This window comes from Pantherophis guttatus, chromosome 1 (genome assembly GCF_059756535.1).
Source record: "Pantherophis guttatus breed Tessera chromosome 1, ASM5975653v1, whole genome shotgun sequence".
NCBI classification, from domain to species: domain Eukaryota; kingdom Metazoa; phylum Chordata; class Lepidosauria; order Squamata; family Colubridae; genus Pantherophis; species Pantherophis guttatus.
The window spans coordinates 118,607,862-118,635,385 of record NC_142063.1 but is presented as its reverse complement, the minus strand read 5'-3'; the positions used below and the strand labels follow the sequence as shown (position 1 = coordinate 118,635,385).

Genomic DNA, 27,524 nt, shown 5'->3' with positions numbered 1-27,524 from the left:
CTTATACAGCATCAACTTCAACTAATAATCCAGTGAAAGACTTGATCTCCAAATATCTGTGGTTTACTTAATTTGTTCATTAGAGTTTAAGCTACAGTCCGATACTTTATTCGTTTGATTCTTACAAGACAGTGATTTCAACTACATTTCTTTTGCCATGGGTCTCAGCAATGTCATAATTGGATAGTATTTCCAGTTATTTCATGTCTTTTAGAGAGAAGCTAGAAGCGTTGAGAACGGGACGGTCAAGAAAAAGTACCTTTGGGCTCGATGGTGCATTCTGCAGTTCCAGCACTACAATAGTGTTGAGGACTGAGGTATTGAGGAGAAAGCCAGGCACAAAGAGGGTTTGCTGGGGTCCACGAACTGGCCAGAAACGGCCCAGGTTGAAACCGTTGATCCAGATCTGGCCCTATTTAAAAAGATAAAAGTGACTTTTATAAAGTAATATTTCATCTTTATTTGGGCACTCCAAGAGACTACTGTATTGATTTCATATTTTATTATCTACCCAAAGCCAGGAAAATCATTGATGGCAAGAGAAAATTTACTAGTACAAGGCTTAGAAGTTAATTCTGTATGTGTGTGGATTGCAATTCTATGATTTGAATATATAACAATAGGAAGACATACATTTAGATGGTAAAAAGAGATTATTCTTATTTATGTGATTATGTAATTTGAAATACTGAATGCATTTTATAGGAGTTTATAGGGGCAACTAGCAAGCATATTAATGTTCTACACCAGAGTTCTCAACCTTTCCGGCTTTGTAGACTGGTGTGGGGAGGAGGGCAGATGGTTCCACACTCACATGTGCGAATGCGCTCACCCGCTACTTGCACAAGTGGGGATGTACGTGCACGCTCACTCACCACTTCCCCAGTCCTGTTCCGAATGGCTCAAGGCCTGGTAGTGGGCTGTGGCCAGGGGATTGGGGACTCCTACACAATGCTATAACAAGTAAATCTTTGTTATTAACCCTAACCCAGGGTACTTCTATAAAGTAACTCTATTTAATTAGTTTAAATTACGTAAAACTTTTTTTGGCATTGTGATGTTTTGTCTTTCCTGTTCCCTATTTTGACCTTAATGGCCACTTAATTTTGATAATCTTAAAATTGTAAGTAAAGGCAACTTTTTGCTAATAAACTAATTTTTGAATTGCCTGTAATTATAAAGTGCTTAATGGATAAATATAGTAAAAGAGCTGCAGCTAGCAATCTGGATCCTAGAAGCTCCATTGCCTAAGCAATGAGATGAAGCAAAGAAATCACCTCGCTGCCTAATGGGAGATAAAATTGTGTTCAAGAGTGCTATACCTTGCTCCACCCTGGAAACTTCACATAGGTGTCATAGTTGATACCAGGTGTTTTGAAGACCCCAGTATAGAAAGCAGGTCCTGTGGTGCTATTGCTTCGTGGGACATACGGAGGCCATTGTTGGGCCACAGCTGAGTCAATATCAAGTGGATAGATGAGCCAGTCGCTTAGAATGGTAGAACCCAAAGTAAGATTGTGGGTCAGGCCCTGGGCAAAAAAGAGAAAAATGCACTAAGATGTGAAAAGGATACATACATTTGGCTTTTAATCTGTAGCCCTTGTGTGAGAAAAGAGTTGAGTCCTGCTGATTGTCAAAACTATCAGCTATTATCTGTAAGGTCCTAGTCATTTTCCATGCAGTAGGATTCTTTAGGGGTTTTTCCCCTTAAAACTGGAATAAAGCTATTCAAGCAACTAATAAAAGTTACCCTGTTTCCCGTAAAATAAGACATCCCCTGATAATAAGCCCAATTGGGCTTTTGAACACATGCGCTAAAATACCCCCCCCCCGGGAAATAAGCCCTCCCCAAAAATAAGCCCTCCCAAAAAATATTTAACGGCATGCGCAGCAGGTCCCCGCCATTTCCTCTGGTTAGGGAGACAGAGGTAGAAATCAGGTAAGACGGCAAGAGGAGTCCCATCTTGCTCCACGTGCCCCAAAGTAATAAGACATCCCCAAAAATAAGGCCAAGCATTTATTTCGGGTTTCAAAAAAAATATAAGATAGGGTCCTATTTCTGGGGAAACATGGTACATCAGAACTTGCAATGATTAAAAGTGAGTTCATTACACTTTTGCTTTACAACTCATTTTTCACAAGAGTGCCTAATATTCCAAGTCTCAAAAAAAAAAAACACCCCACCCCCAATTCTTTCAAATTACTTCTGTTGCTGCTTATTTCCTAGAAACTGCTTACTGTTCCAGAAAATACTGAACTTTGAAATGTGATAATGTAGCTGTCTAGAGCCCATCCCAATCCAATGTACCTCTATGAATAAAAGTGAAAGCATTACTCTTTACCTACCTTAAAGTCACTGTTATTTGCTCCAAAGTTGATATGACCCATGCTCTCCACCAGCAAATCCAATGAATCTCCTAGCTGACCAGTTATATTGATGGCATTTACTCTATCTCTTTCCAGTGTCCCTTTATATTTCTCAAGGGAGAAAGAATAAAGGATTAACAATTGAATAGCACTTGTAAAACTGAAACAAAACCCCTGTATCATTCAGCAACCTCAAGCAATCACCATGAGAACCAGGGACATTTCCCCCCTGGCAGTTAAACGTGGGGTGAAATCCTACCGGTTCTGGTGAACCGCTAGGGATTATGGGCATCAGTTCGCCGAACTTGTAGTAATTACCCCTCCTTGGTCCCACCCACATCCGGCCGGTCACCACTCACCTCTTCCGGCCACTCGATATTCCACAGAATTCAATGTTGAATTCTGTGGCAGAGAGAATGCTAACTTTTCTTCCTTCATTCAGAATGGAGCTGCTGCAGCCTGTCCCTTTAAGGTAGTCCCCAGGAGGGAGGGGGCCAGGAGGGAACCATAAAGGGAGCAGCAGCTCCGTTCTGAATGGAGGGAGAAAAGTTAGCATTCTCTCTGCCACAGAATTCAATGTTAAATGCAGCAGAGAGAATGCTAACTTTTCTCCCTCCATTCAGAACAGAGCTGCTGCAGCCTGTCTCTTTAAAGTAGTCCCCAGGAGGGAGGGGGACAGGGTGGGGGAGCAGCTGGAATGGAGCCGTTTTTGTGAAAGGCAGGAAAATGGGGAAGGGGATTTTTCCTGCCTGTCATCCATTCCTCAATCTCAGCACAGACTGAGAGAAGGATAGTAGGCAGGAATATTCCCCTCCCCATTTTCCTGCCATTTGTGACAAGAAGTAGCTGGGAGGGGAGGGGCTGGGGAGGGGCCCCTCGATGTGAGTGATGTTGAGTTGGCCATGCCCACCCAGTCACATGACCTCCCTACAACAAGCCACACCCATAGAACCGGTAGGGGATTTTTTTAAATTTTACCCCTGGTTAAATGCCTGGATTATACAAATGTCTCCACTTTTCAGCTTACTCCATTAAGTAAAACATAGGCAAGGTCATGGATCCCATTTTCAAGGACGGAGAGCAAAACAGGCTGTAGGATGTCATCTGGAAGAACAGTCCGGTACAACATAAAGCCATGGGTCTGAAATATAAAATGAAAACTAATGCAAATGTGGACTGCAATCCAAACATGAAACGCAAGATTTAAAGAGGATTTTTTTTCAGATTTGAGTTTTCTTGAATTTTCTAGTGGAACTACTCTTAGCTTCCCTTTTTGATGCTACAGACTTCACTTCTTACCTGCATCAGAGCCTCAAAAGTGAGGGGGAAAGAAGAATGGAATGGTAGGCCCGGGGAGAGAAGACTTAGAATATCCAAAAAGGCCACACACTGTAAGAAAAAACTGAAATTGTATTTATAATATTTAAAAAGTAAGATACAAAAAACGTATTTCCCCAAATCATTTCCATTAAAAATATCAAATAATATTACAAAGTAAGTATAAGCAACATTAAAACAAGCAGAAAGATAACTATATCATTTAAAAAATGCTTTACCATATAAATATATCACTTTTAAAAATGAGAAAAGTGGTTCTGCTAAATTCCTGATGTGGGCATGGAGCACAACATTTCAATACTGGTGCCATCAATACCATCAGACATGTTTTATATATCAACAACTCTTTTTTGTTCCAAAATCTGTTTTAATACCTTTGATTCCATCTTGGGAAACAACATGTAAGACTACAGGAATAGCTTACCCATTAACCAATTCATGAACATCTGATGGAATACAGTATCTTCAAACTCTAACTTACCAGTGGTAAAGATACATAACCATATGAAAATTTGGGAGTGGGAGGTGGCATTGGTCCTGCAGGCACAAGTTGAAACTGCAGTTTTTTAAAGAAAGCAAAAGAGGTCAAACTTAACATCAATTTCAGCTGATGACAACATCACATTTAGCAACTGAAGCACAGAAAGAATAAACCAGTTACCTTGCCTCGATGTGGCTCCTATCAGAAAAAAAAATCTTTAAAAATTGGAGGTGGGGAGATAACTTTTAAGCAATTCATCTAAAATCTTTATAAAAGATTTTTAAAATTTTAAATATCTTTTAGTATTTATATATTCAATTTTAAATTGGTTTTAAAAGTTTGGGGTTTTAAATTTGTCGGGGCCAAAATTATTTAATTTGATTTTATTCTATTTTTTAAATTTTGTATTGTATGTGTTTTTATTGTTTGGCTGTGCACCGCCCTGAGTCCTTCGGGAGTAGGGCGGTATAGAAATCTAATAAATAAAATAAATAAAATAAATAAATAAATCCCCAGTATTATCTACCATCTGCTAGTGAAACATCACCACTCTCTTGTTCCAAAAATAGTTGTACTACAAGTGGAGGAGAATGAGAAAATAATTGCTGAACTAAAGATTGGTACATGCAGTTCATTGGAGATTTGGATGTGGAAAGCCCAAATATAATTTACCACACTTTTACTTGATTGCATTATTGAACCAGATTTGGCTATATCATGGCTGTCTGGTGCAGTAATACCAAACTCTGGTAGTCATTCCATTCCTCCTCTTCTAGGAATCATGAATAGAACTTATCTCTTGCTTCTAAAACTTACTGCCAATAATTCATTCAAATGTACTTTGATTAAATTTAAAATTTTAGGCTGATATCCTACCCTGGCTGTGACTGCATGGCCGCAGCAATAACAAGAGCAGATTATTAATAGAACAAATAATTTCTTTCAATCAGTATAAAATGCAGCATTGCCTCTCACTCTACTGCCAAGAGTGCTGAATCGTTACCTTGCCAATAATGGTTCGAATGGCATATAGTTTTTCTGTAGGATCTCCAGCTTCTGAGAGAGGTGCATCATAGTCATAGCTAGTAGTGATAGGATAATACTTGTCCTTATAATCAGCACCTGAGTAGAGAAACCTTTGAGAACAAAACAGGCTTCTGGATTTTTAATTACCATCTGCAATTAGGTACCGTACGTCTATTTTCCATCCAGAAGCTAAGCCTCACAATGTCTGACTGAGGCAGCAACCCAAAGGACCCAGAAACTCACCACTCCAGTAACCAAAGTTGGTGCCACCCTGGAACATATACCTAGAAAAAGATCAGGCAGCAGAATAAGAATTCACTTTCCATCCAAGCACTGAAACAATGACTGGTCATGGAATTAGGAAAAAATGAACAGGTGCTACAACATGAACAAAGAACAGTTTTGCACACTGGATAAACCATAATGTGGCCTGTCTGGTTTTGCTTAGAATAATATGTGATTCCAGCCAGCCAGTTATAAAAAGTAAGATAAATAGTGAACCCAGGGTAGTCCCAAATATGCTCGAGTTTCACATTACATCTTCATTTTGCTAGAAATTTTTATCTGCTATGTATGAAAATCATTAAAGAAAAGATAATAACATTGTACACACACACACACACACACACACACACCATCTGACATATCAAAATACCCATACAGAATAAGATGAAGCTAAGAACCATGACTTGTATCTTAGACATACTTCATTTTTTTTAATAATAAATTCTATTACTTCTGTCCCCCTGCCACTCTCCCATATAGTCTCACGGTTACATGTTGACGTTGGCTCCTAATTCCAGGATCTTTTGTAGGCCATTAGTCACAACTGTAGTATTTTTCATGGAGTGTGGCTCACCCCAATAATCCAGCCAGCCTGTGTAATACTCAGAATTCACCTAGGGGAAAAGCATAATTAAGACTTTTATGGAATAGTAGCAAAGCTGTTTTCAACACCTAAAATGATATGTAAGTTTTGTTCCAACTCAAATGTTAAAATCTGAGAGTACAGGATAAATAAGTCAGACCTTAAAAATAGATTAGCTGATACATTATGATTTATGGTCCATGGAACCACATACTTCAACAATAATATCCAAGCTGTACATTATAATCAGCTGTGGTGGCTCTGCTCATGATCTCATTTGTGTCCAACATTAACCTGTGTACCAATTAGGAAACATACTCCAAGGTGAATACCTCTGGTCACTATGCTGTCTACTTTAAAGTGGTAATTTAATATATAATTGTGTGGGTGTCTATAGAAAAGCAACTTTTAATTATTGTTCATTTTATTTTTATTTTGTATTTATTTTATCATTATTTTGTACATCATTCTGGCTTCTTTTGGAAAAATGAGTGAAATACAATAAAATACTGTAAAGTACTTCTGATACACCTAACTAATTATTCTATAATTAAGCTCTCAGAAATTTTTGTAGACAGAGATGAATTTTGAGGCCTACAGATCTGGCATCACCCAAGACAGGCAAATGGAATCATAGCTTACTAGACATCCTTGAAATCATAGGACTAGAGTTTCTATTGCTTTAGCACCAACTTACAAACCACAGAGGCAAATAAGGATTTAACATACATGAATACTTTTGATTCCCTTTTCTTAGCAATTCCCTAGAAGCACCTCTAGGTGCTCAGAAGAAATGAACAGTATAAAGCCACAGGTTGCTTCTTCCTACATGGCAAGGGCAATTGCTCTCACCAGTGGCCCTCTTGGCTCAACCAGACGCTGCTGTTCAAATGCTCGTGTCTCATTTATCTCTGTCAAAGAACAAAAAACAGAGTAGAAGTCAAAGGATAATTCCATTCCAGATCCTATGAATTCTGTGCATATCATTTAGCCTTGCACTACCTGATCCAAAGTCCACAGTGGCATATAAATCTTGCAGGGTCCCACACAGCAGCTCAGATTCTTTGAGGCCATCAGTTGTGAAAAGCACGATTTCTTTGCCCAAATACAAGCGGAAAACAGCCAGGAGGTGACGCATATAGTCATAGTCACATGCGTAATAGCTTCCATATTCATTCTCCACCTGCCTAGAGAACAGTGGAGAATTAAAGGATGGTGACTTAGAGCCCCTCATTTGCCAAAGGATCAGATTTTAATAAGATGCATTTGTCAAATGCTGTATATGTAGCAGCTTATGCAACCTACTTGTCCCATATGTTGGTTTCCCAAGTAGATGCAGCTGAGCTAGTTTTAAAGGAAGCAGTTTGCTCCCCCTCTGCATAAGTCTGAAGAGTGCTAAAATGTCTTTGCTGTTTGATAGTGAAAAACAGCAAATATAGGTTGTGTAAAATGTTGGGCACTGGATAATATGATTTTAAGATCCAAAAGGATTCTGCTAGGCAAAAATTTGTCAACAGATTCCAGAATTCAATTTTTATAGCCACTAGGTCTGATCTCCACCTTTTCCAAAACATTGTTGTTTAGGGTCTGTCTATTTTAATGAAAGTGAAAAAACTTGCATGGGGGAATGCAATGTCAACCCCGAAGCTTTTCTGGCTGTGGGAGTTTTTCCTTTTCCTTTTCTGTAGTTCTAATAGGGGTTCTTTCACTTTGCTTCAGGCTTGATGGAGCTTGGGGGGGGGGTATTCGTAACTAAAATAAACTAGTTCATTCCTAGGTCAAGGACATTCCAACTGCTGGCTGGCTGGAGGTGGAGGAAGGAGTTGCCAGGTAACCAGCCAGTGCCTGGATTGGATAATGTGATTTATTATTTTGGGAGAAAGTTGCTTATATCTAGCTGGAAAGCCTGGGAAAACTCAGAGTTGGTTTTTCACTAGTTGATGACAAGATGATGTCTCCAAAATAAAAACTGTTCCTTGAGAATCTGTCTCGGATTTCTGTTTTGAAATGGGGTCATTTCTTGGAATCCTGACATTAAGCCAACTCTGATTTGTTTTCCAAACAAGCCCATCTGTTATTTGTCATAGCTTGCCCAGGGCTCCTGTCAGGAACCCTGACACCCTACTATATTCACCACATGGCTATTGCCAAGCAGACATAACTTACACACACACACACACAATAAAGAACTGAGAGGAAAAATGTCTGAAATGTTTTATGCTTCACGCACCTGGATACTGATGATGTTACCTCCATTTTGGTAAAGATGAGGTTTTATCTTGGGTAGCAGGACACTCAGCCATTTGTTAACAGCTTGCAGAAAACCTGAGAGTAGAAAGCAACTTGTTCAGCTAAAAATGAGCATACTCTGCTCAATTTCCCATGTAGTACTAAGATAAGAGCTGGTGATTACAAGGCTGCATGCAGAGAAGTCTGGAAGAATACATTGAGCTTTGTTATTAAGTTCATATACATGCTCTGCTTCTGCAGAAGGTAGAGGAAATTCTGTTTTCTTTCTCTGGTTCAGATTTCCCCTTTACCTGGATCAGATGTTCGTAGAATAATATTTGGTTCTGCCAACAGCCAAGATGGAAGGCCACCCTAGGAAAAAAGATATCAAAGTAATCCAATTGTGCAACAAAGGTCAAAGACATTATTTATACTCTTTTCCAGGGAGTAACAACTGAAGAACTGCCAAAAAATGAGAATTCAAAACTGCAAAAATAGGTTTGATTTTAATTATTGTAAAGTAGTTGCTTGAAGGATGAGATGAAATGCTAGCATGCACATATAATTATAAAGCAAGAAAAATACAAGATTTAAAAATGAAGAAAAGCTATAAAAGGAAACTGAGGGAAAGATACCTCGTCAAATTATTAACTGCTTAAAATAAGTTGTGGAGCATTCAAATGCTTAAAATATAAAGACTTATCTGAATCTTTGCACAGCCCTCACCATATCCCATTCAGCACAGATGTAGGGTCCAGGGCGCAAAATCACCAATAGCCCTAATTGGGCCACTAAGCCCAAGAATCCTTCCAAGTTTCTGTCCCCAGAAAAGTTGTAAATTCCAGGCATTGGTTCATGGTAATTCCACGGCACATAACTGAGGAATTAAAATACACATTTCAATCCAGAATAGATTTCTGAGAGACAAAAAAGAGTTACTGTAAAATAGAAGTGTAAATAGGGTAAATACTGTAAAATAGGGTAAACAGAACAAAACCATGTTTTTTACCTTCTGGCATTAAATATTAAACAATATTTTTGTACTTCAAGTACATTGTTCAATCCCTATTTCTCAACTTAGCTTGACAGCAAGTTCAGACATAAGTAATAGCAAGCAGGGAATGCGAACAAACATTTTCTCCCTTAGTTTTAAATTGGAATGATGGGCAGAGGTAATTATCCCAATTGTAGCAGAAAGATGTTCAGTAATTAAACATGCTGCTTTATATACCCGTGTTTCCCTGCAAATAAGACCGGGCCTTATTTTCTTTTGGGCCCCAAAATAAGCACTAGAGCTTATTTTTGGGGGGGTGTCTTATTTTTTCCCATGTATGGGAGGCCCACTTCTGCTTGCTCACGGTGGGGTAGGAGGCCAGGTAGTGCACCAGTGCCACCACCATGAGACAAGGTGGTGGAGCTGTCCCATGCGCCTCACACCGGTTTACCTCAGGGCCCCTGCAGCAGCCACGCCACCCACGTTCCGACACCTGTTTGCCTTGCGATGGCAGCTCCAGCAACCCCATCCAGCAGGACTCTGCGGGACTGCTGGCCCACTTCTTCTGCTTGTTTGTGGCCACAATGGAGCAGGAGGCCCAGTGATGCGCCTGTGCCATGGCCACGAGGCAAGGCGGAGGGGTGGAGCTATCCCACGTGCCCTGCACCAGCTTACCTCAGGGCCCCCACAGCCAGGCCCTCCACACCCTGACATCTGACACCCCTCATGGCATCAGCACACCACTTGGCCTCCTGCTCTACTGCAAGCAAGCAGAAGCGGGCTGGCAGCCCTGTGGGCTACTGCTGCACATGGCTGCTGGTATTGCTGCAGTGAGGCAGGTGTTAGGGCACGGATGGCCTGGCTGCAGGGGCCTTTAGGTAAGCTCCACCCCCCACCCTCCACCTCGTGGCTGCAGCACCGCAAACAACCAGGTGGAATACGTGGCCGGCCGGCTGCAAAGGCTTAAGTAGTGCTTATTTGAGGGGGTAGGGCCAGGGGTGTAATGCTCCCGGTTCGGACCGAATCGCCTGATCCGGTAGCAATGGAGGCAGGTGGTTCGGAGAACTGGTAGCAAAAATCCCTGCCCCCTCCCCCCATGCCCAGCTGAGCCGCACAATCATCAGAGGCTTTTTTTTTTTACTTTTAAAAGCATTTTTTCTACAACCTCTTCGGCTGAAAAAATGCTTTTAAAAGTAAAAAAGAAAAGCCTTTGATGATGGTTTTTAAAAAACTCAGCTTGGATCGTCAGAGGCATTTAAAAGAAAAAAAACTTTTTTTTTTCTTTTAAATGCCTCTGATGATCCCAGCTGAGTTGCCGATCAGGGAACTCAGCTGGGATCGTCAGAGCCTTTTGAAGCATTTTTTTACAGCCTCTTTGCCGAAAAAATGGTTTTAAAAGTAAAAAAAAAAAAAGTTGGCCACGCCCACCCAGTCACATTCCCCACCACCACCAAGCCATGCCCACAAAACCGATAGTAACAAATTCTAGATTTCACCACTGGGTAGGGCTTATATTAGGCACACATGTAAAAAACATGCTAGGTCTTATTTTTTGGATAGGTCTTATTTTTAGGAAAACAGGGTGCATACATACAGTTAGTGCTATACAGACATACTGTATGTGCACAAGGTTATATATATCCTAATGAGACCTTATGATAGAATAAAAGATTTTCATTACTTCGGTCAGATGCATTTTCAATAAGCACGAATTTCTTTGCTCACAATATTGGGTATAGTCCAAAGTATAACCTTCCAATTAGAAAATTGGAACATTTATGATCAGTTTCAGTCTCTAGTCTCTGTTACAGCAAACAGTAATGTCCCAGCTGGGAATCACTTCTGATCACTTACATTTGTACAGCATTGAGACCACTCATATACATCTTGAGGAGCCGGTCTTTCCAATAAATTGGTGGGATACGGAAGTAATGGATGCTGCCTGAGATATAACGAAACTTATTTCCATCCTTGAGGAAGCAGTTATTTTTATAATCAATGCTGAAGGAACGAACTGCTGCAGTGCCCTGTTATCCAGAAAAAGAAGGAAAGCTTCATATTGTCTTTTTCCATACAATCACAGTGCTGCTTTAACTATTTATTAAGGTTAGGGCTAGGGTAGAAGATCCATTTGTTCCATGGCCATAATAAGATATAATTACAGATTTTACATCATTGGTTCAAACTATATATTTAACACTGATTAGCTCCTTCATGTATTTCTGCTTTGCATAGGAGCTTTCAGACCTATGAATAGCTAGTATAAAACAATACAACATTTCAGAATGGAAGGACATTACAGTACTGTATACAATACTTTCCTGAGGAGGAAACATCTCATGTACCTAGACATGTCACATAAGGCATCCCAAGGTAACTCATATCTCATTCTCACTGATGCGCCAAATCTTGCAAGTTCAAATCTAACGTCTCAATCACAATTTATACCTGATATTTAGGTCTGCCCCTCACTTATTCACTTAAACTCTTTCTAGGTTACTGGCCGATGTAAGATCTTCTACTGAATCATATTGTGGAGTTACTCATCTCTTTATAACCCATGATATGGTTACCCATTATCAGCCAGCTAATCACACATGATCACATGATTGTTGAGAATTTATTTTGAAAAATAAATGATTAATTTGCTCTGTGTGACTTAGATCATAATCTAAAATACTTTGAACTCTATAGTGTTCTTTGTTGTGCCCTGAGTCACATGACTGTTGAGAATTTCTAATGAGCAGAACAGATTATGCTCCATGTATAAGAATTCCAAGATAATTATATTACACAGGAGCTTAATTCAATGGTATGGCAATCAACTCACTAATTACAAACAGAATATTAGGAGAAGGTTGTGAAGAAGTGCCAAAAAGATTCTAAAGAAAAACCTGGACTATGAGACTACATGGAAGATTACAAAGCAGATAAATAAATCTTTTATATTTCCCTTAAAAGTTGAAAAAAAATCATTTCAGCATTTTTCCCAATAAAATCCTTCTCTAATTGTTTTTGCTTACCTGAAATCGTAAGCCTCCCAAAACTACAATGAAAATATACAGCCACAGCCCCATCTGTTTAACGTTAACTTCAGCCTGTAACAAGAAGCTGCAAGAAGATATCACATGACAATCTGGTGGGCAGGCCCTGGTGCTTCCTATGAGTTGGGAGGGGAGAAGGACTGTCAACATTTTTTTTTAAATGAACTAAATCCAAAGCCAGTCATATCAGAGGATAATACAATACCGTGATGTACCAAGGTTCTTGTGAATTCAAAAATGAAACAGAGGAACTGAAACAGAGATTTTATTTACCATTACCAAGTATACAGTTTATGCAAAACATACATTTCCTCAAACTAGCAGGATAAAGACAAATAGTTATCTGTGAGAGTGTAAAGAAATATACCTAAGCTGATATTGCATTGTATGTTATTGATTCAAAAGCATCAATTATTTTTAAATAATAAATTATACACACTGTATTTAGAGATAACTCACACTTCTTGTAGATCTAATAAATGTTGAAATGATCAGAATCAAATATGGTGATTCTGAAACAAGCTAATACATACCTATTCTGAGAGAGCAAAAGGCTCCATAAGAATATCAAGTATTTTAATTATTAAATATTGTGTGCTGCTATCATGTAATTATATAATCTTCATGCTTTTCAGTGTTCTATGTCCCATTTATTGAAACTTGTCATTGGAAGTCCCTTTTACTCACCAGACCTGTATAATCATTGTATTCATTCATTAACAGGGAACCCATACAGACACCCAAGGTAACCAATGCATAATGTCCCAGCGGGGGGCACACTAACCTTGGCATCACCACATTCTGTGCCACCTCATAATGAGATGCTGTTATAAACTAAGGAATTAGGAGTCACTGAATAGTAAAGTTTAGGTAAAACCAATCAGGCTCTAGATGCCATTGCAATCTAAGCTACAAAAGAGTTACTTGATCAGAATGTCAAATGTCTGCTGTCAACATTAAAATGATCACAATTTCCCCCCCTCCCCCCTTTTAAGACCCTGTAGTCTCTATTCAGCATAGAGTTAGGGCGACTAGATGAAGCTGAGCATTTACTGGCCAGTGCCCTTCCTGATGCTTTTGCAGTGTTCACAACATATATTTTTTCTTTGTGCCCTAGGTAACATCTGCCACTATCTCAGTTTGAATTCTCAACCTTCCAAGAGGGAGGTGAGTGTCTTCACCACTAGGCCACCATGCCGCTCATTAAAATGATCACAATAATATTATTAAAATGGTCACAATTAAATTTTATTAAAACTCTCATTGCGATATCCAGCATGTTAAAGTGCCTAAAACTACATCTGCCTTGAATCCTTACACACTGTTCGCCACTATTGCATCCCTATACTTCTATAAATTTCACCAGAAGACTTTGGCCTACTGTGGTGGTGGTGATTTATACATGTTGCCCTAAGTTTTCTAGAGAAACGGTTGAAATTAAAAATAAATTGTCGTATCTAGAGGAACTCATTTAGAGCCTTTCACAGCTTGCTTGGCATTATCTTAACTGCTGTGTGAAGTACACTGAATATACACTGCTCAAAAAAATAAAGGGAACACAAGCAGAAGACATCCGAGATCTGAATGAATGAAATAGCCTTATTAAATACTTTGTTCGTTACATACAGTAGTTTTGTGTTTCCTTTAGTTGTTTGAGCAGTGTATAAACTACTGTATGTAAAGAACAAAATATTTAATAAGGCTATTTCATTCATTCAGATCTCGGATGTCTTCTGCTTGTGTTCCCTTTATTTTTTTGAGCAGTATATTATTTTCATGGCAGAATTCAAGTACATAAGAGCCTTTTGGGACTAAATGGTCTATGGAGATTCTCAGTCATCCAGGTCATGGTTGTCCCAAAGGTGCTTTTTTCCCCAAGAGGCAACTGGACTTTCTGGTTTTTCTTTGAAGATGTTTTGCTTCTCATCCAAGAAGCTTCTTCAATTTTCCCACCATCCAGTCAGAACTGAAGAAGCTTCTTGGATGAGAAGCAAAACATCTTCAAAGAAAAACCAGTAAGTCCAGTTGCCTCTTTGAGGGGGAAAAAAAAAAACACCTTTGGACTAAGTTATACGGCTATACGCATTTATTTAAAAATAAGTCTTTGCTGAATTCAAAGTGATACATTTTAAGAAATATTCAGTAACCCCCCCGTCAAATATAACCCACAATATTGAAGCCCAACACTTTTTGTCTAAAAACTCTACAGACTTGCTCTTGAGCTCATGGCTTCTGTCTGTTTTTCTCTGTTTGCTTATCATTTTTTCCCCCACTTCCCGCCCTCTTTTCCTCTTTCACAGATACTTTCTCCTTCCCTTCGAGTGGTTGCTTAGCTACCTCCAGGGCCGCAGAGCAGACGGCGCAGAGTGATAACGTCACCAGCCAGCGCACTGGCTCCTGTCGCGCTCCAGCTCTCCAGGACGCCTTCGAGCTCTAGACCGAGACTGGGTGAGTGTGTCGCCCCCTCCCCTCCCCTCCGCTCTGCTCTCCCCCCCCCGCCCCCGTGTGCCTCCGCAGATGGGCGGGGCGTGAAGATGAGCTTGGTCGACTTTGCGGCTGTTCTGAATTCGAGAGTGGCGGATCCAGAAAGGGCGACAGGACTTCCAGGGCAGGATATTTCCGTCTCCTGTTTTGAGAGTTTGAGCCATAACTCTGCCTCGGAATTTAATGCACTTATCCACTCTAGAACAAATGACATAACAGTAACTGCGACTGTGCCTCTGGTCATGTGCAGAGTGCATTATTCCCATGGCAGAACTCTGCACGTACTGCTTCCCTCGATGGGTTTTCGATGCACCGCCAATCAACGTATATATATTTCTGAACCACTGAACGTGATTGCTGCTCAACGCTTTGCTCTCCAGCTCTGAAGAACTAATATTTACCTTTTCTTCCCCCCTCCTTCTTTTTTTCCTTATGTGCCTTGCCCTTTTAGAATGTAATCCAAAGGGAAGGCTTCTGTCCTTTCACTTTGGATTATGGGTAACACTTAGGGAGACGGTAAGCAAGGGGAAATATATAAAAGAGGTTTATTACGTAGTTTTTAAAAAGTCACACTTTTCCTAGGCAGTTAAAGATACTTTTCTTCCCCCTTTCCATGCTATCAGTTCAGTTAGTGTCATACTTAAGTGCCTTTGCGTTTGGGAAGATGCCAATTGCATTTCATCATATGATTCAACAGAGAGCAGGTGGAAGGAAGTTCTGATTCTGGATTGTTCCATTCCTTGTTGAGATAACAGGGTTTTTTTGGTTTTTCCAGAAATAAACTACATAATTTTGGGTGACTGGAGTCAGGCCCTATTCCCTAGTTTTTCACAGTCTTTTTTTTTTCTTTTTAGAAGATTCATTGAGTATGTATTTCTTGGCTGCCAAACTGTTGACATGCAGCTGGCTGCCATTTTGGAGTTGACAATTAAGTCTCTCATTGTTCCACAGAGTGTATTTTATTATAACAGGACAGAGAATGGAGCATTTGTCTTCATCTGGGCTGGGAAGCTTGCAAGTCTGTGCTTCACCTGCTTTTGTTGCTTTTGGGGGTGTGTGTGTGTGGCAATTCTCAAAGTCTTTAAGATTGCACCATCAAAATTTAGTGGCAAGCATAGCAGTGCAATTTCTCTTTTTTCTGATACGCCCCCAAATAAATGTGCTAAACCTAGTTTTACTTTTATAAACCTCACTTCCTCTTCCCCACCAAAAAAGTAAAAAAGAAGGGCTTAAAATTCTGGTCATTGTCCTTCCATGACATTACCAGATGATATTTATTGTTTTTGTACTGTAGCTCTAAAAAGCTGGAGAAAATGTTCCCGGTTTCATTTTTTAGTCTGGCTCCTACCCACAGAAAGATAGCTTATATTACAGCCTGCAATTTGAGCTGTCTCATTTCCTCTCCAGTGCCAATGTTATGACCATGCTGTTTAAGTCTATATGATATTGGGAGAAAAGAAACTGATGGATGCACAATTCTGTTATTGGGCAAACAACTTGAACTATTCTCTTGAATTCCCCTTCAGTGCTATATCTTACATGAAAGGTCATTTGGTTTAATACACAGATAGTCCATGTTTAGCAACTACTTTGCACAGTGATTGTTCACATTTCTGACTGGTGATGAAAAAGTGACTTTGCATGTATATAACCTTTGCAGATCTGCAAAGCAAAGGAAAGCTGAAATAAGATCAGAAGCACACTTGCCGTTTTATTTAGCAACCACTTTGCTTAATGACCAGTCCCAATTGTGAATGCTAAACAAGGACTACTTGCATATGTATCCATTTATTAATATCTTGACATGAAACTGCCCCTCTTTTCTCAGCCTTAGGCCTTCACAATGGCTGTACCAAGGTCTGGAACTTTGCTTTCTTATCCTCTATAGAGTCTGAAGGATGTTGGAGCGACCACCATGGGCCATGCCCTGTGTATCTGTTCAAGGGGGACCATCACCATCAATAACAAACGCTATCTTTTAATCCACAGGCTTGGGGAGGGGTGAGTATTGGACCCTTTCCAGAGGGATCTTTTAAGATGCTTTGCAGTGATTCATTTTGAAATTTCACAGAGGATCCTTTAATCACTATCCTATCTTTTATCTTAATTTGGTCTATGTTTTCTTTTAACTGTGGTAATCAAGTTGGTAAGAAAGACCCAGAAGCAAAGCGCAAAACTTTAGCATTACCTAAAGGGCTTCTCATCATTGTCTCCCCATCACTGCCTTCTCTGACTTCCACTATTAATTCTCCATGTAGTTCTCCATCTGTAGGAAGATGTTTTGGCCGCATATGTCCGCTTTTAAAGTAGGAAATATATATATGTATATACATACTGTCTTTATTTGCCAGGGGTAGAATTATTGCATCTTCTAAGGTTTATTTATTCCAAATATGAGAAAGTTGTTCCTTTCAGATGATTCTGATCAGTATCGTCTGTCATCCTTACCATAGCTGGGTTCAACTGTTGTGAGTTGCAGTCCAGCAACATGGAGGGCCATTGGTTTTTCTATCCAATTCCCACCTTTTCCAAAATATTCCTCCAAAATTATCATTCAAGCTTCATTAAAGACAGATGTATTTTTTTTCTTCACTTGGTGCAGTTCCCTCCAGCTTTTCATCATGAATTGGGTTTCCTGTTCATCCAAGGAAGGTGATATCACAATTCCTCTGAGCATCTGATTTCATTGCTTACCACTCATTACAGTTAGAATGTTATTTCTGATGCATAATCATATACATGCTGTGCCTTATGTCTGCTGCTTCTCTTCCCTTAGTAATACCTCAGACTTTCACCCTCCTCTTCATGACACTTTATAAACTAAGTAGAAAATAGTTTTTAATGATAGAAAATATCAGATTCCTACAGAGCTGAGTGATCTTCCCCACTTTTTTCCAATTAATTAGGTATATTTTGGGGTATGCATGAACTCTTGTGATTGCTAAGCATATTCACTTGTTGTGCCTTTTTGTACAGTTTGTCAGTACTGTGATAAAGAATTAGGGAGAACCAGAATGCTGCTTAATGCCATATGATATTTATTTAAGCATTTCCCCCTTTATCAAGCCAACAATTGTACAGTGCCACACAAAGTACTGGTAATTTTGAAAAAAGCAACAACAGCTTTGTTGTCCCCAATTCGGGTCTGAGCCTGGTGCCGAGGCCAATGAAGGATGCCAGACACGAGGTGCAGGTTTTGATTGCTTTTTATTGGGGTACCCCAAGGAAAAGGGCTCCTGGCCAAAATGCCAAGAGAGCCAAGAACAAAGGATTAAGAAAGCTTTATACATTTTCACTAAAGGAGAAGGCAGGACAAGGCGGGATAACAAGAAATATCTAATAAACATTTTAGTAATAATTCTACAATTTATTCTATTGGTCTCTAGCTGTCCCTATTCCTAAACCTTGGCTAATGAATGCCCCAGGAGTTATCTAATAGACATTTTATTTGCTGCAGGCCTTCTCTATTCCTAACTTCTAGCTGAGGTCTACAAGTTGCCTAACTCTTGTTACTTTTATCAGCTTTCTAACTACCCAGAATTGTTACAAGCTTTACACATGCATATTTCCTGTGGATAAGCATTCTTTGTTCTTGCCAGACTGAGTCCACAATTACAGGCTTCTTGATTTACTTTCAAGTGTGTGCCATGACCTGGCTTTATTTTAGCAGACAACCCATCAGCTTCATGAAATTATAAACAACCAGGATATACAACATGAACAAGAGTCCTCTCTTGTTCTTCTTCCTGTTGTGGCATGTAGATATTTACCTTTTCTCTATAATCTCTTTAATATGTGTCAGCACTGAAGTTATATGAATAGCAACTATTAAGCTGGCATCAATGAACCAGCAATCCTATATGGAAAACACGGCCCTCATAGTGCTGCAAAGGTGTAGGATGTGGATGACAGCAGAACAGGGTCATAATTTAAGAATAAGGATGACCTTTTAAAGTAAAGAAAGACGTGGTAGAAAAGAGGAGAGAAAGAAAGTTGTTTGGGTTCCATTTACATCAGAATACATAAGTGTATGTATACATAAGTCCTCCTGCCCTGTGGCTTATTCTATTTTACTCCCTGCAGTGGCTTCAGCTATGTGGACCTTGTCGAAGGGCTGCAGGATGGGCGCTTCTATGCCTTGAAACGCATCATATGCCATGACAAGGATGATCGTCAGGGAGCTCTGCACGAGGTAGAGATGCACCTGCTTTTTGAGCACCCCAACATTTTGCCCCTCTGTGCACATGCCATGGTAGAGAAAGGATCCAAACACGAGGCCTGGCTCCTCTTGCCTTTCCTCAAGGTCAGTAGCCTCCAGACCAATTTCCTAGTTAAGGGGTAAGGTGCGGACGGGTTCAGTAGGTGCATGCCAAGAAATGTGTTCTCTAGATAAATTAGGTGTGACAGGGAGAAGAACGGGCTCTTCCAGCATTGTGCTAACCCTACTTTCAATTCACGGGAAGGCAATTTCTAAGGTATAGTTAATTAGTCAGCTAGTATAATTAAGATCCACGTTCTTACACTAAGAAGACTGTTGTATAATTGCTATAATTGCTTCAATCATGGCTTCTGCATATATTTTCTTATGCAATTGCATTTATTTTCCATTTTTGTCTTGTGTGCATGGCTTGTGATCACAAAGGTTAAAAGTATTTTCCTTTTAAATGAAACGATTTAAAACAAAAAATCTCATGAAGTATAGCTTGCAGAACAGGGAGGGTGGTGGCTCATGTGATTATAATGGTACGTTGACAGTCTGTAAACCTGCGTTTGAGACTGAGTACTGATGTGAGACGGGGTGAGCTCCTGTTATTTGCTCCAGATCATGCCAGCTTAGTAGTTTGAAAGCATGCAAATGCGAGTAGATAAATGGGTATCTCTTTGGTAGGCTTATTAATGGGGACATGAAAAGAATCCTCAGCAGGCGTCCCCTGGGCAACAGTGATGTCAGGATTAACTGAAAGGATCAGTTAATCCTTTCGACCCAGAAGGATCTCGTTGCTTCTGACACGAATACAATTTGCAGAAAAAGGACAAAAATTAAAATTTGCCCACTTCCAAAATTGGGCATAATGACACACACAGTAAAAGTTTACAACAGGATGCCAACAAGTCAACACCAATCAAGCCAATATATCTCGATGGCAAACTGGTATTCCACCTTCAAAGATTCTGCCGCTGCCAGCTTGGGGGAAGTAAGGAAGACCATGGCTGTTTAATGCCTAGAACTGTTATCTAGGCAAAAATGGCTGGAACATTTTTTATGTCCAGAAAAATGAGGTAATATTTAGAAACAGCTCAGGCAGACACCTCCCTAATTCACTAGAATAAATGAAGGGGGAGGAAGTACACAAAATCAGACTTGCAAGATTCTATTATTGCACTTGATCTCAATAAAGGTAGTTTTAGCCTTCTTGGCGAGTTGATTCCTCATCTGGTCAACCCAGTGGGGCTGACACAGTTAGGGCTCCAGTGAGGTTGGGACATTGAGCAAGGCCTCAGATGAAAAATACAGGGGATTGTGGGAGAAGGGGAAACTAGTCCCAAAGTGTCCATAGATAATAAGCAGCACTGGAATCATGTTTGGAAATAAAAATTAAATGACTGTACTTTTCTGAAAAACAGGCTTTGGATATTTTGAAATAGGTGAAGTTTGGAATGTTCTTCAAATGCAGTGTTACACCAGTTTAATTGGATGCAACCAAGGCACACGTAACAGAGGCTGATTTTTCCCTGAAAGGTATAGCTGTGGTCTATCCCAAACTGTATAAAAACAGTATAAAAGCTTTCTTTAGTACAGCCATCAACTGAGTATCCAGTGCCATACCTGGCCTCTCAAGGGGAGCAGAGTATTGTGCAGAAGAGACTCCAGTTATCATCAGCAATTGGCTTTCCACGTCAATGTTTTTCAAACTTAGAACCTTTAAGATGTGTGCATTTCCACTCCCAAAAAGCATGCTGTTTGGGGAATCCTGGGAGTTGGTCCACACATCTTAAAGGTGGTAAACTTGGAAAAACACTGTTCTACATGCAGTGCATTTGAAGTCAACTAAGGTCCTCTCATAAATGTTCCCTTTCCTCCTTCAAGCCAAATCAGGATGTTGTGACTGTAATTTTGCTCAGCAAGTTCTGCCACATTTTCCCTCTACAACCACAGGCACCTGAGAGTTCTAGGACAACTTATATATTTTAGAGCTTATGGTCAAGTAGCAAATACATTAATCAACCCTTAGAATAGCATGGTATTCGCTGTAGTTACAAAACCATGCATAGATTGTCCTGCTTTAGATAAACAATTTGTTTGTTTTGGATTGAACCAAAAGCAACCAAACCAATTTTTATTTTATTTTATTTTATTTTATTTTATTTTATTTTATTTTATTTTATTTTATTTTATTTTATTATTTTATTTTATTATTTTATTTTATTTTATTCGGCTTATATGCCGCCCTATCTCACAATGGACTCAGGGCGGCTCACAACAATAAAACACAAGCCACAATAAAAATAAAGACTAAAATCTAAAAAAATTAAAATTAACCCATTAAAACCCTTAAAACCCCATCATCAGACCAGGTCAAGGGATTTGAAAAGCCAGGTTTTTAATTCCCGGCGGAAGGTGCGAAGGTCGGGCGCTAGTCGGAGCTCCAAGGGGAGTTGATTCCAGAGGGTGGGCGCCCCAACCGAGAAGGCTCTACTCCTATGATAATATTGATTAAACCTTTGCAGTTGTGAGGCTCAAATAGAAAAGAAGGATAAATCATCCTAAGGCCAAATTGGGCCACAGTCTCTTAATATCTAGGGATAAATATTTTTCTTCACTCAATAAGTTTGGAGAAAATGCATTTCAGTTACCAACATACCTGGGTTTCTTTTCCAGAGAGGGACCCTCTGGCAGGAAGTGGAAGCTCAGAGAGATAAAGGCTCCTTCATGCCTGAAGAGCGGATCCTGGTCATTTTTCACGGCATCTGCCGAGGACTGCAGGCCATCCATAACAAGGGATATGCACACAGGTAAGAAGCTGGCCTTAGAAAGCAGGGTGCATGAATACAGAACTGAAGTCATGACAGACTGTCAGTCTTTGTAATAGGGTTGATGGCAAAGAGAAGTTTGCAGAGATAAAGAAAAACCTAAGGCACAGAACATCAGTGTGACAGTATGTTCAGTACAGGGAAAGACTTTGATTGGAATATTACAAGCTTCAAAATTCCTTTAAAGCAGGATTTGAGGACTCATGCCTTGGACTCTTGCCAAATGCAGATTTAGGGATCCATTTATATTCTGCTTGCCCTTTTCCAGAGATTTAAAACCAACAAATGTGCTGCTGGACAATGAAGATCAGCCACTGCTAATGGACCTAGGCTCCATGAATCAGGCTCGCATTGAGGTGCGGAGCTCACGGGAGGCTATGACTATTCAGGTATGAGGTTGATCTGTTCGAAGGGAAATGGGAGAGTAGCTCTAACGACGAAGGAAAACCATCCAATGAAATAAAACTATTCAGATTATAAAAGTCAGGGGTTTTCATTGATATCCCAGCACCCTTTATTTAATGGCAGAAGAAGGATATTATTAGAAAGTAGTAATATTATCTGTGCATGCAGAATGATGGCACAAAGTCTTTTGTGTCCCAACATGTTATCTCCCCTTAAAAGAAATGGTTGGGTAGCTTGATGGCAAAGTCTAGTATACATGCAAAAGATTTGGGAAAGTCAGCAATGGCATCTACAATGACTGTTGCTGTCATTGAGCAGGTGAGCCCAAAGTCCAACCTCAAATATGTGTCATACATATTGCATCCACAGAAGAAGCAGCAGGTCTCCACTTGTTTGGTTATGCCCGCTGTTTGGAAGATCATGACCATTGCTGAGGATGCCTCTGAAAATGAGGGTAGATGTCAAACTAGCAGATCCTGAATCAGAACTGTTTTTCTGTCTGGCACAGGATTGTTGATACTGAGTGGATCAGCTTATTTGGGTTTCCAGAAGAATCTTTTCCTTCCCTATCCAGGGCTGCTGACCAACTTGTTCTCTACCTCAAAGTTATGCATGGCCTTTGTCCCAAGACCTAAGAGATCCACAACCAGTCAAAATAGACATTAGTAATAGTATCTTTCTCTGTTTTTCACAAAACTCCCCCCATCCAAAGCTAAATAGTCCCCAGCCCTTGCTTTAAGAGACGGAGGTGATTGCTGCAGTGTTCCCTTTCCATCCAGATCAATATTTCAATATCAGCAAAAATAGTCATAGTTTCAACAGCAAGCAAGCAAAAGCAATAGAAATAGTTACTGTAATGAGATCTGTCCAGGAGAATATATTTATTTGTTATGGGATTTGGAAATCATAACTTCGGCCTCTTGAGTATTTTGAAAAATGCAGGCAGACCAAGGTGAGATTTCTTTCTTTTCTCAATAGTGACTTTGCTAGATCTCTCTTGGCTTTTCCTATTTCATATTAAAATCTCACTTGAACTTAGTTTCTAGTGACTGTAGGTACACATCCACCTAGTTTTTCTTAGTCAACAGCATGGGAGTAGTTTACCGGTGCCTTCTGCTGGAATCCCCCCCCCCCCAAAAAAATTACCAGTTTAGTCTACAGTCCTGAAATTTCCTACTTGTCTCCCACCCACTACTAAGCACATACTGCTATGTATTATATTTAATACTAGCTGGATACTCGTGCTCTGCTACAAAACTATGTGATCGGGCTTGATAAATCGACACAGCTTGAAAATTAATGAGTAGTTACAATCGGCCTCTCCTCTCCCCTTCTCTCCCTCAGGCTTGCCCCACAGAAACCTCCCCTATCCTATTTCCTGCTTGCTGCTGTGAAAGTAAAACTGAAACTCCTCTCCTCTGCTTGTGTTTTGAATTTGGAACAGATTTCTTTTCAGGTGGGGAGCGGGAGTAGGACTCCTTACCATCAAAGGGTTGTTTGGAAACTGAAACAGTATTTGCTGTGTGAGCAAGGAGACAGGAAGGAGCCTGGCTATGCCTTAGCTCAACTGTTCTATAGTAAAACTGCTTGCTGCTGTAAAAGTAAAACTGAAACTCTTCTCCTCTGCTTGTGTTTTGCATTTGGAACAGATTTCTTTTCAGGTGGGGAGGGGGAATAGAACTCCTTAGCATCAGAGCATAGGAATATAGGAAATACTAATGCTCTGATGGTCATTTCGAAAAATCCTTTCTTAGTGAGCACCTAGAAGCCAAGAGGAACATATGTGGCAAATTTCAAGTTTGTAGGCTTTATGGTTCCGGAGATTTTGTGATGATGCATGAGTGGTATTTCACTTTTATATATATAGATTAATGCCCTTAATTTAAAGTATTTTTTCCTTTTAACTATCCCCAATAGCAACCAGAGGGGTCTGTGGTAGAAACCTGCTAGCAGAGAAGACTTGAGATATTTCTCCTCTTTCTTCCCAGACTTTGTCTTAGATTTATCTTCCTTCCCCTGTTGATCCCACAGGACTGGGCTGCCCAACGCTGCACCATCTCCTATCGAGCCCCAGAACTGTTCAATGTTGAGCGTGAATGTGTTATTGATGAACGTACTGACATCTGGGTAAGGATCATCACTTCTCCTTAGAAAATATAAATATTTAATATTGCTGCACTACAGTCAAATATACCTTGTACAGAGGAGGAAAATCCTATTTCATTGTTCCACGATCAGCTTTTTGCTCCATAGGCTCACCTTACCTCTGCTTAGTCCTTAGGCTGTGTTCTCTACTGCATGATGTTTGGTGAAGGACCTTACGACATGATTTTCCAAAAGGGGGACAGTGTGGCCTTAGCTGTTCAGAATCGCCTTACGGTGCCCCAGAATACCAGGCAAGCATTTGCTATCTAGAAAGTGGGGAGGGGGTTGTGGCTGCTCTTAATCCAAGGACAGATTGATCTGAATTGGTTCTAAATTTCAGGTACTCTCCAGCCTTGGAACACCTCCTCTCTTCAACAATGGTGGTCAATCCTCAGGAGCGCCCATTTGTTGCTGACATAATCTGTCAGCTTGAAGCAATACAGCCACCTCTCACTGGACAGGATGCCACACGTATCTGAGACCACAGGATGTGCCGCTAAAAACAGAAGCAGCTGAAGGCATTTCAGCCCAGGTTGGACCTCAAGAGATGAAGTTCAGAGCAAACACTTGAGAAGACGTCATGCTGAAGGCCAGTCTTCTACTTGGAGGAACTGTCTTACAATGGGACTGCATTAAGGACAATGCTGGTCTTTGAGACTCACTCCTTTACTCTTTCCTGTATCTTACCAGGCTTTGACTGCTCCGATTAGTGGCCCTTATCAAATGCCTCCACAAAGCATGAAATTGCCCCAAGGGAGCAAAATTCTGTTTGTGAAAAAAAAAATGCTCCTAAATTTGTACCTGAATGTGTAAGTGTGGATTGATGCCAAGATTGTTTTGATAAAGGCAGGCCCTCAGGGCCTAAGTGTTAAATAAAATACAGCCACCATCTTAGACATTTTTAAACCACCAAAGTGATAAAAATGTGATCCAGCAATAGTGGTGTTTATTTATCACATACTGTATATACTGCTCAATCACACATTTTCCCCTCATGTTTCTTACATATTTCGTCACATTATCTTGGTTATTCCAGTAGATTTTTCTTTTTTACAAGCCTCAAAGAACTGCTTAACATCTACATACAGAAATCTTTTTTTATATTATTTACATTAATTGTTAATTGTTTTAAGGGAGAAGAGTCACATAAAGTAGGAAATTTTAACTCTCTGAAAAGTTCATTATTTCCACAGTAATAGGTATGTGCAGGACTTCCAAGCTTAAAATGTCTGTTTTAAGTGTTTTGAGTTTGGAACAAAATACCCAAATTGAGCATTTTGTCTCATTCTCGGGTTTTCCTTTGAGCTAAAACAAAATGGAGCAGTTTCAAGCATTTTACAATTATTGTGAATATGTCAGTAGGAGGCAGTGTATAACCAAGTTCATCCACATTGAGACTCATCAGATTGTCAGATCTTTTTCTATGGGGTTCAAACCAGGAGATGAATTTACCTTTTAGAAGTTATCCAAGTCTTTGCATTCAGTGATGTTTCTGGAAAGTACTGTATATATAGAATATATACATTATTCTGTACACCATTCTAATAGAACCATTGTTACTATCTCCTAGGAGACTCAAGTCCTTGTTTTACCCATTATAATTGGCTTAAGGCCTTTCCCTCAGCATAGCTGATAAGCGTAACGAATACTGTACGACTTTGTTTCTATTAACAGAATGGGATAGAGGAACAAGCAGCAATTATTTAAACACGGTTCAGAGAGATGTTGCTGCTGCAGCATCTGAATTAGTTTTGCTGAGTCAGACCAGATGTCCTGTGCATTCAGGCAATTCTGGACCATCAGTTTTCCACCTGATGGACTAATGTTACATGTCTATCTGAACAAAAACATTATTTATTCTTTGGTATAGAGAAGATAGACCTCCTAGATTGGGTTGTTTACCATTGTGTTGTGGTATTCTTCTACAGATAGGACTTTGAACATATTTGAATATGTGCTGTGCACACTGTATTACCCAAGTGTTGCCAATAACTGCAGAAATTGGTTCATTGTTATAAAATGCAAATGCTGCACTGTGTGGCTTTTTTCTTTTAGCTGAGAACATTGTATGCCCTCACTGAGGCTTGAGCTTTCAGGCTGCATGCTAAATGCCAAGACCATTCGTTTTAGTTTATTATGTACTCCTGGCTGCTGGTCAGATGCAAAAGTATGCACTGTGTACATTATGAAGACAGAAGTTTCAAACTCGGTTATTGAAGCGACTCTTTGCAAGACTTCTGAGCTTTGTGTAAGCAGGCTGAAAAAAAGGCCTAGAGAATCTTGTTTTTATTGTCTTCTATGAGAAAACATGACTTCCCTTTTCCAAAAACAATTTTTGTATATGGGATCACCAATAGTCACCAGCAAAGAACAGCAGTTTTCTCTAGCTATAGAGTGAAAAATGAAGGAGCAAAGAACTTGTGTTAAGTTCTCATTATTCCCCGTGACGAGTGCAGTTTTTAGAAACTGGTACAGGATACATTCTGAATGTTATTTCATTGGAATGTAACTCAAAAGAAAAAGCTTTCTTTTTCATACACATCATTACAAACATGTAGTGCATGCACAACATGTAATTAGTTGCTTTTTAAAGCTCTGGCATAGCAGGATGTCTGACTGAACAAAATAAGTGACATTAATACCAGTTTCAGGAATAAAATGTATATCTTTACACCACCCATCACTTTTTAAGGGTGATGGTGCTTCTAGCTTAAATTTCTGTGATACAATCCAGTTAGAACATAAATGGAGGGAAGAGAATACTGATATAGTCTGTATAAAAGGATGGCATATACAGTATAGACTCTTGCTGAATCAAGCATAGTAGGGGTTGGGGTTTTTTTGGGGGGGGGCTCAGTATACTATCTGATTACTGTAACTCCTTTTCATCTTTCCCCATCAGTTGTGAAACATGCATATATCCCTATCCAACCTAGAGTATGTTTCTTCTGATACAGCAGCCTTCAACATCAGAACAGTCAATGTGCTAGCAGGAATGTTGGGATTTTAGTCCTCCGTCCTTATGACGTTCAGTGTTGGGAGAGGTCATGTTAAGTCTTTGTACCAGTTGATTCATGAAGACATTTGAATTAACTGGGGGGCGGGGATAAC

The 27,524-nt window shown here is 39.8% G+C and overlaps 2 protein-coding genes across 4 annotated transcripts; one reads left to right on the top strand and one right to left on the bottom strand.

Moving 5' to 3' along the window:
- Positions 1–92: 92 nt before the first annotated feature.
- On the bottom strand, positions 93–16,634 carry GLB1L (galactosidase beta 1 like). Its single transcript, XM_034433765.3, has 17 exons — positions 14,685–16,634; positions 12,327–12,463; positions 11,158–11,330; positions 9,036–9,186; positions 8,621–8,681; positions 8,311–8,405; positions 7,083–7,263; positions 6,933–6,991; positions 5,990–6,111; positions 5,456–5,496; positions 5,190–5,308; positions 4,187–4,261; positions 3,667–3,756; positions 3,395–3,508; positions 2,347–2,478; positions 1,323–1,529; positions 93–412 (listed from the first exon to the last, which is right to left on the bottom strand). The coding sequence occupies exons 1-17, from the start codon at positions 15,073–15,075 to the stop codon at positions 197–199; spliced, it is 2,364 nt and encodes a 787-aa protein (XP_034289656.2). The 5' UTR covers positions 15,076–16,634; the 3' UTR covers positions 93–196.
- STK16 (serine/threonine kinase 16) lies at positions 14,702–26,446 on the top strand. 3 transcript variants are annotated; one of them, XM_087881628.1, is made up of 8 exons: positions 14,702–14,795; positions 16,660–16,832; positions 18,915–19,134; positions 21,712–21,845; positions 22,132–22,252; positions 24,300–24,395; positions 24,543–24,664; positions 24,754–26,446. In XM_087881628.1, the coding sequence occupies exons 2-8, from the start codon at positions 16,747–16,749 to the stop codon at positions 24,890–24,892; spliced, it is 918 nt and encodes a 305-aa protein (XP_087737754.1). In that variant the 5' UTR covers positions 14,702–14,795; positions 16,660–16,746; the 3' UTR covers positions 24,893–26,446. The 3 variants fall into 3 exon arrangements, with proteins under 3 accessions (XP_087737754.1, XP_034289657.1, XP_087737755.1); XM_034433766.2 differs by having other exon boundaries at positions 14,706–14,795; positions 16,720–16,832; XM_087881629.1 differs by having other exon boundaries at positions 14,709–14,795; positions 16,720–16,832; positions 18,915–19,023.
- The last annotated feature ends 1,078 nt before the right edge of the window (positions 26,447–27,524 follow it).